The sequence below is a fragment of the Eimeria mitis genome, genomic scaffold (assembly GCF_000499745.2).
Source record: "Eimeria mitis Houghton genomic scaffold, Emh_scaff2690, whole genome shotgun sequence".
In the NCBI taxonomy this organism is placed as follows: Eukaryota; Apicomplexa; class Conoidasida; order Eucoccidiorida; family Eimeriidae; genus Eimeria; species Eimeria mitis.
In genome coordinates, this window is record NW_024015161.1 from 1 (window position 1) to 7327 (window position 7327).

The window sequence follows — 7327 nt, forward strand, 5'->3', positions numbered from 1 at the left end:
CCCCCCCCCCACTGAAGCATTGTGAACACCAAAGAAACAACAGACTGTCTTGAAAGCTACTAAGCTATTATATATTTGCTTTCTGTGCGATGATGAAACCTCAACGTTTTCTATTTTCCTCATTTCATGTTGGGGGCCCCGGGTCCTTCAAATAAACATATTATTCGTAATATGTGTAAAGTAATAAACTTATTATGCATATAGGGCCCATGTAGTGGTAAAGTTGCAACATTTATGAGGATTGAAACTCATAAACAACAAAAGCAGCACAAGTAAGCATCAGTAGACAACAAATACAAATCTAATAAACGAAAGCCAGTAGCAATAGACTGAGAGCAAAACGAACAAAGCATAAAAACAACAGCAGCAAAAGAAATGAATAAAATAAATAAAAAAAAAATAAAAAATAAGAGGATCAACAGAAGCCGCCAGTTCGCTTGATGAATATGCTGCTGGGTGATCTGCTGCAAGTTGAACTGCAACTGCCCTTTAGGGGACAATATAAATTTAAATACAACATTATACAGATGTAGACTGTTTTATAAACGCAAATAAACAAATACATATAAATATAAATATTAAATATATACACCACTAAACAGATACCCCCAATCTGAATACATTTATATATGTAAGAGCATCAACGGATGGAGCCTTAGAGCCACACAACACACAACACGAAATATATATACGGAGTTGAATATATACAACATTAAATATATTAAACTTTAAACAGATATAATAATAGACAGATGCAGCATTAAACAAACATGTACAGTACTAACAAACCTATACAACAGTATAAACCCTTCAGGAGAGGTTTCGTTGGGTTACACAATTGATTTTTTTATGTAATCATTGTAATTATATTTCTATTATTTTGAAATAATAAACAAAACGAAGATATTCATCCTTCGTTTTCTCTGGTTTCTGCCGCTTGGTGGCCCCAACGTGAATTGCTGCTTTCCGCCTGCTTAAGAGGGAAAGCGTTTCATAGCGTTTAATTTCGTTCTTCGATAAAAATTAATTTATTTCAAGTTATACTTATTCATAAATATAAATTATAAAAACTAAAACAAAAACAAAAATACATAACGCCAGCTGGTGTCCCTCTTTCGGCGCCGCCGACGGACCCCGGGTGCTCAAACCCATCACACTATACCCAGCATACCACTCGATATTTTATGGAAAACTAAACTCTGTTAATAATATATGATTATTTAAAATAATATAAATAATAAAATAAAATAAATAAAGCCACAAAAAAATTAATTTCATCGAGGTCACCTACGAGCAACCGGTGTGCAGAAGACGGTCACTCCGGCGCCCGTTTCACGAAATGTCTGTCAAATATTGTCGTTTTTTTTTCTATTTAAAGCAATAATTTTTAATTTATTTGTTTTTATTGAGTTTTATATTTCTTTTCCGTTTAAATTTACTAAAGAAATGAACAGATTTATCTGCGTTCTACATAAGAGGCTCTTGCAGAGCGTCTGCGCGAGCCAGGCCGCTGGGCTGATCGAGGGCCGGCGGTGATTTCTTTTTCATGCGTTTTATTTCGGTAAACTTTGAGTAAAAAACAAATTATTTGTTTTTTATTCTATTTTTTATTTAATATTTCCAATTATTTTATCTGCTTGAACGCCGATGCCCCGACGGCAGTTACCGCATCACCGCAAAGGCAAAGTTGTACAGAACGCACACGGCGGCCTTTGGTTTTTTCGTTTTCTTCTTTTCTTCTGAAATAAAAAAAATATAAACTTCGAAACATTTATTAAATACAAATGCATTCAACAGAAGCCAACGAAACCGCGACGAGGTCTGTCTCCTAGGCATCCCGGCGGCGTCGCTCAAACCAATAGGCCTACCAAACCTAAACCCTAAACCCTAAACCCTAAACCCTAAACCCTAAACACGAGCCTGGCCTGTCACAAGGCGCCGCCACAGAACAGACTGTTTCTCTCGGATGACAAACGGAAAGACAGCCCGCACCGGGCACGGTGTTTACGGCGTAGGGCCTAGGGTTTAGGGTTTAGGGTTTAGGGTTTGAGAGAAGCACCTCGTTGTGTTGAATGTATTTCTTCCTACGGACCTGGACAGCTAACAGGCACGAACCTCCCGGCATCCCTGCGGGCAGCAGCAACAGCAGCAGCAGCCCCACTAAGAGCAGCAACAGCAGCAGCAACCGCAGTGAAAGCGGCAAGAGCAGCAGCAGCAGCAAAAGCAGCAGCAGTAGCAACAGCAGCAGCATCCAACGTTATGTGTCTGGCCCGTGCTGTCCTCAGCAGCAGCACGAGGGTTTTCTCTGTCTCGCTTCGCTTCCTTTGCTTCGTCTCTTCTTTCTTTTTTCTCCGCTGCTGGTTGTTTTGTTTGTTTCTCTGTATTAGACAGTACCCAAAATAAAGGGAGGGGGGGCCCCCAAGGGGCCCCCTTCTGAGCTTGCTGCAGANTGCTGCAGAAGCAGAAAATGCACATAGAAGCAGCAAACAGTCCGGCCAGACTGAACAACAGCAGGGAGAAGCAGCGCCTGTTGCAGCAGCTCTTGCTGCGGCAGCTCCTGCTGCAGCAGCTCTTGCTGCGGCAGCTCCTGCTGCAGCAGCTCCTGCTGCTGCAAATCCTGCTGCTGTAGCTCCTGTTGCAGCAGCTCCTGTTGCACCAGCTCCTGTTGCAGCGGCTCCTTTTGCAGCAGCACCTGCTGCTGCAAATCCTGCTGCTGCAGCTCCCCTTGCAGCCGCTTCTGTTGCAGCAACTCCTGTTGCAGCAGCTCCGGTTGCTGCAAATCCTGTTGCAGCAGCTCCTGCTGCTGCAACTCCTGTTGCAGCAGCTCCTGTTGCAGCAGCTCCTCTTGCAGCAGCCCCGGCTGCTGCAAATCCTGCTGCTGCAGCTCCTGTTGCAGCAGCTCCCGTTGCAGCAGCTCCCTTTGCAGCAGCTGCTTTTACAGCAGCTCCTGTTGCAGCAGCTCCTGTTGCAAAAGCTCCTGCTGCAGAAGCTCCTGTTGCAGCAGCTCCTGCTGCAGCAGCTCGTGTTGCAGCAGCTCCTGCTGCTGCAGCTTATGCTGCTCCAACTCCTGCTGCTGCAGCACGTGTTGCAGCAGCTGCGGTTGCAGCAGCTCCTGTTGCATCAGCTCCTGCTGCTGCAAATTCTGCTGCTGCAGCACCGGTTGCAGCAGCTCCTGTTGCAGCAGCTCCTGCTGCAGCAGCTCCTGCTGCTGCAACTTATGCTACTCCAACCCCTGTTGCTGCAGCTCCCGTTGCAGCAGCTCCTGCTCCTGCAGCACGTGTTGCAGCAGCTCCTGTTGCAGCAGCTCCCCTTGCAGCAGCTCCTGCTGCTGCAAATCCTGCTGCTGCAGCTCCTGTTGCAGCAGCTCCCGTTGCAAAAGCTCCCATTGCTGCAGCTCCTTCTGCAGCAGCTCCAGTTGCAGCAGCTCCGGTTGCAGCAGCTCCTGTTGCAGCAGCTCCTGTTGCAAAAGCTGCTGTTGCAGCAGCTCCTGCTGCTGCACCTCCTACTGCAGCAGCTCCTGCTGCTGCAGCTTATGCTGCTGCAACTCCTGCTGCTGCAGCTCCTGCTGCAGCAGCTCCCGTTGCAAAAGCTCCTATTGCAGCAGCTCCTGTTGCAGCAGCTCCGGTTGCAGCAGCTCCTGCTGCTGCAAATCCTGCTGCTGCAGCTCCGGTTGCAGCAGCTCCTGTTGCAGCAGCTCCTGTTGCAGCAGCTCCTGCTGCAGCAGCTCCTGCTGCAGCAGCTCCTGCTGCTGCAACTTATGCTGCTCCAACGCCTGTTGCTGCAGCTCCTGTTGCAGCAGCTCCTGCTGCTGCTTATGCTGCTCCAACCCCTGTTGCTGCAGCTCCCGTTGCAGCAGCTCCTGTTGCAGCAGCTCCTGTTGCATCAGCTCCTGTTGCTGCAGCTCCTGTTGCAAAAGCTCCTGTTGCTGCAGCTCCGGTTGCGGCAGCTCCTCTTGCAGCAGCTCCTGTTGCAGCAGCTCCTGTTGCAGTAGCCCCTGCTGCTGCATTTTATGCTGCTCCGACTCCTGCTGCAGCAGCTCCTGTTGCAGCAGCCAATGTTGCAGCAGCTCCTGTTGCAGCAGCTCCCGTTGCAGCAGCTCCTGCTGCTGCAGCTCCTGCTGCTGCAGCGCCCGCTGCTGCAGCTCCCGTTGCAGCAGCGCCTGTTGCTGCAGCCCCTGCTACTGCGATTCTGGCTTCTGCAGCTCCTGCTGCTGCAACGTGGGCTGCAAATCGTGCTGATGCTGCTGCTGCTGCTGCTGCTGCTGCTGAACAAACAGTCAGAGCAGGCGACAGAGTGGCAGAGGCAGCAGGGATTGCTGCAGCAGAAGCAGCTGCAGCAGCAGGTGCTGCTGGTTTTGCTGCTACAGCAGAAGCGATGAGCCTTGAGACTAAACAGCGGGCGATGAGTGCAACTTTTGCTGCTGCCGATCCTGTTGCAGTTGCTGCTGCTGCTGCTGCTGCTGCTGCTGCTGCAGCCACTGAAGATCCAACATCTGGCGCTAAAGTGTATGGTCACGCAGTTCCTTCTTCCTCAACTGCTGCTGCTGCTGCTGCTGCTGCTACTGCTGCTGCTGCATCACTTCAGCACCAAGCAGCAGCTCCTATAGACTTCCCTGGCAGGGGTGAGTGCACAATGTCTGCTGCAGCAGCGCAGCGCGCAGCAGCAGCAGCAACGCAGCAAAGAGCAGCAGGAGCAGCGTCATATGGCACAAATACAACGCAAGCAGCAGCAGCAACGGAGGAAGCAGCAGCAGCACCAGAAGCAGTAGCAGCAAAGGCAGCGGCAGCGCCAGAAGCAGCAGCAGCACCAGAAGCAGCAGCAGCACCAGGAGCAGCAGCAGCATCAGAAGCAGCAGCAGCACCAGAAGCAGCAGCAGCACCACCTGCTGCAGCAGAGCATTTGTCTGCTGTCGCTGGCCAGCAGCAAGCATCATCACCATCAGCTGTGCCGCAACAGCAGGATCCTCCCAGCAGCAGCAGCACCAACGGCGGCAGCAGCAGCAGCAGCAGCAGCAGCAGCAGCAACGGCACCAGCCTGACTAACGAAGATATTGAAGCGGTGCTTGCTGTTGTGGATTTGGCTTTGGAGCTGCAGCAGCCTCCCCTGCTGCAGCAGAATCCTGCTGCTGATGCTGCTGCTGCTGCTTCAGCGCAGCAGGTAGCTATGCAAGCAGAGGCTCTTGCTGCTGCAGCAGGAGCAGCAGCAGCAGCAGATCTCCTCGCCCAGAGCCATCGGCACCAGGCCCCAGGGCATGCACCAGGAAGCAGCAGCCACCCCACCATCACTGCAGCAGAAGCAGCAGCATCAACTGCTTCTGCTGCTCTTGCTGCAGCAGAGGCTTTCCCCTATGCGAACACTGCAAGCGCCGTCCTTGTGGAGACGCATGCACGTCAGCAGCAGCAGCAGCAGCAGCAACAGCAACAGCAGCAGCAGCAGCAGCAAGAGTATCGAGATGCAGTTATGCAGAAGCAGCTGCACTGTCTCCGCTTGCTGCTGCTGACGGGCTGTCTAAACCCCCAGTGGAAGAACTACGCAAACCCTCATGTCTTCCAGTGATTCACCTGCTGCTGCTGCTGCTTGCTGCTGCTGCTGCTGCTGCTGCTGCTGCTGCTGCTGCAGTCTCTTTGTTGGTGCTGCTGTTGTTGTTTCCGCTGTAGCAACTGCTGCTGCTGCAGCTGCTGCTGATGTTGCTGTTGTTGTTGCGGTCATATCGTTTTCTTTGAGACCGCTGATAGTATTCCTTTGCCTTTGCTGTTGCTGCTGCTGCTGCTGTTGCTGTTGCTGCTGCTGCTGCTGCTGCTGCTGCCAGGTTTCACTTCGCGTTGCTGCTGTCTGCACCGATTGAGCCTCTCTTTGACGTTTACCTTCGCAACATTTTCTCCCCAATCCTCGACGCCTCGCGGCCCCCCCAAGCAGAAACTGCTGATGCTGCTGCTGTTGCTGCTGCTGGTGATGCTGCTGGTGCTGCTGCTGCTGCTGCGCCCTTGTTGCTGCTGCAGCAGCAACAGATGCAACAGGAACGACAGCAGGAACAGCAGCAGCAGGAACAGCAGCAGCTGCAGCAGCAGCAGCAGCAGCAGCAACTGCCTCACAACCCTGCGATGGAACAAGGGGACCAAGGGATCGCTGTTTCTCCCTTCAGCAGCAGCAGCAGCAGCAGCAGAAGAAGCAGCAGCAGCAGCTGCACAGAGGAGAGCAGCGGCCTGTCGGCAGAAGTCGGGGGCCTTGAAGAAGAGATATTAATGCTGGTGCTGAGGGACAACCGCCGCAGCAGCAGCCTGACAGTAAGCTGCATGCTGCTGCTGCTGCTGCTGCTGCTGCTATTGCTGTTGTTGCTGTTGCTGCTGCTTTGCAGCAATGCTCCGTCCTTCTCCCCAGGTCGTGCTGCAGCAAGGATGCTGAACGTGTTGCTGTTGCTGCTGCTGCTCCTGCTGCTGCTGCTTGTGCGCTGCTTTTTGTGGCAGTTGCAGCAGTGGATATTCGTCTCTCCTGCCACTATTGCTGTTGCTGCTGCTGCTGCTGTTGCTGCTGTTGCTGCTGCTGCTGCTGCTGCTGTTGCACGGTGTGCAGGCTGCTGCTGCTGCAGTGAGCACCGCCCTAGACTGGGTATACGACGCATGCAAGGCCTTGGAGGACCGGGGGAGGCCCCCAGGAGCAGCAGAGGGGAGCCACAGTGCAGCAGTTGTGCCAGCAGCAACACTCGGCAGCAGCAGCAGCAGCAGCAGCGGGAACTGCGGAAGCTGCGGCGCTCCCGCAGGCTTTTCCCTGTTCGCCACACCTCTTGCTGCTGCTGCTGCTGCTGCTGGTATTACTAATGCTGTTTATGGTGCTGCTCCTGCTGCTGCAGCTCCCGCTGTTGCTGCTGCTGCTGCTGCTGCTGCTGAGTACGAGAGGGCCTCTGCTGCTGCTGGCCTTTTGGGGGGGGTGGCAACGGGGGGGTGGGGAGGAATAACAGGTATGCAGCTGCAGCAGCCGAATATGCTGCCGGAGCAGCAACCCGTGCTGCAGCTGCAGCAGGCGATACATCTGAAGCAGCAGATGGAGCTGCAGCAGGAGCTGCAGCTGCAGCAGGAGATGCAGCTGCAGCAGGAGATACAGCTGCAGCAGGAGATGGAGCTGCAGCAGCAGCAAATGAATAGGCTGCAGCAGCTCTCATGCCCCCTGCATCAGCTGCAGCAGATGGACAGCAAGGAGCTGCTGCTGGAGGACCCCGTCAGCAGCCTCAGCAAGGAGTTCGACGCGTGTGTTAGCAGCAGCAGCAGCAACAGCAGCAGCAGCAGCAGCAGCAGCAGCAGTAGCAGCAGCAGCAGCAGCAGCAGCAGCAGCA

General features: G+C 53.0%; 3 protein-coding genes across 3 annotated transcripts; 1 reads left to right on the forward strand and 2 right to left on the reverse strand.

The window, feature by feature from the left end:
• Positions 1–2383: 2383 nt before the first annotated feature.
• Positions 2384–3386, reverse strand: EMH_0057340 (uncharacterized protein; the record flags this gene model as incomplete). Its single annotated transcript, XM_038022462.1, is given in 3 exon segments — positions 2384–2447; positions 2451–2887; positions 3225–3386. Coding segments are annotated over 3 exon segments (663 nt in total).
• A 206-nt stretch (positions 3387–3592) lies between these two features.
• Positions 3593–4006, reverse strand: EMH_0057360 (uncharacterized protein; the record flags this gene model as incomplete). Its single annotated transcript, XM_038022463.1, has 1 exon — positions 3593–4006. One exon carries the CDS (start codon positions 4004–4006, stop codon positions 3593–3595), a length of 414 nt encoding a protein of 137 aa, XP_037878317.1.
• A 368-nt stretch (positions 4007–4374) lies between these two features.
• Positions 4375–7298, forward strand: EMH_0057370 (uncharacterized protein; the record flags this gene model as incomplete). Its single annotated transcript, XM_038022464.1, has 4 exons — positions 4375–5552; positions 5810–6284; positions 6571–7212; positions 7254–7298. The coding sequence occupies 4 exons, from the start codon at positions 4375–4377 to the stop codon at positions 7296–7298; spliced, it is 2340 nt and encodes a 779-aa protein (XP_037878318.1).
• Between the last annotated feature and the right edge of the window lie 29 nt (positions 7299–7327).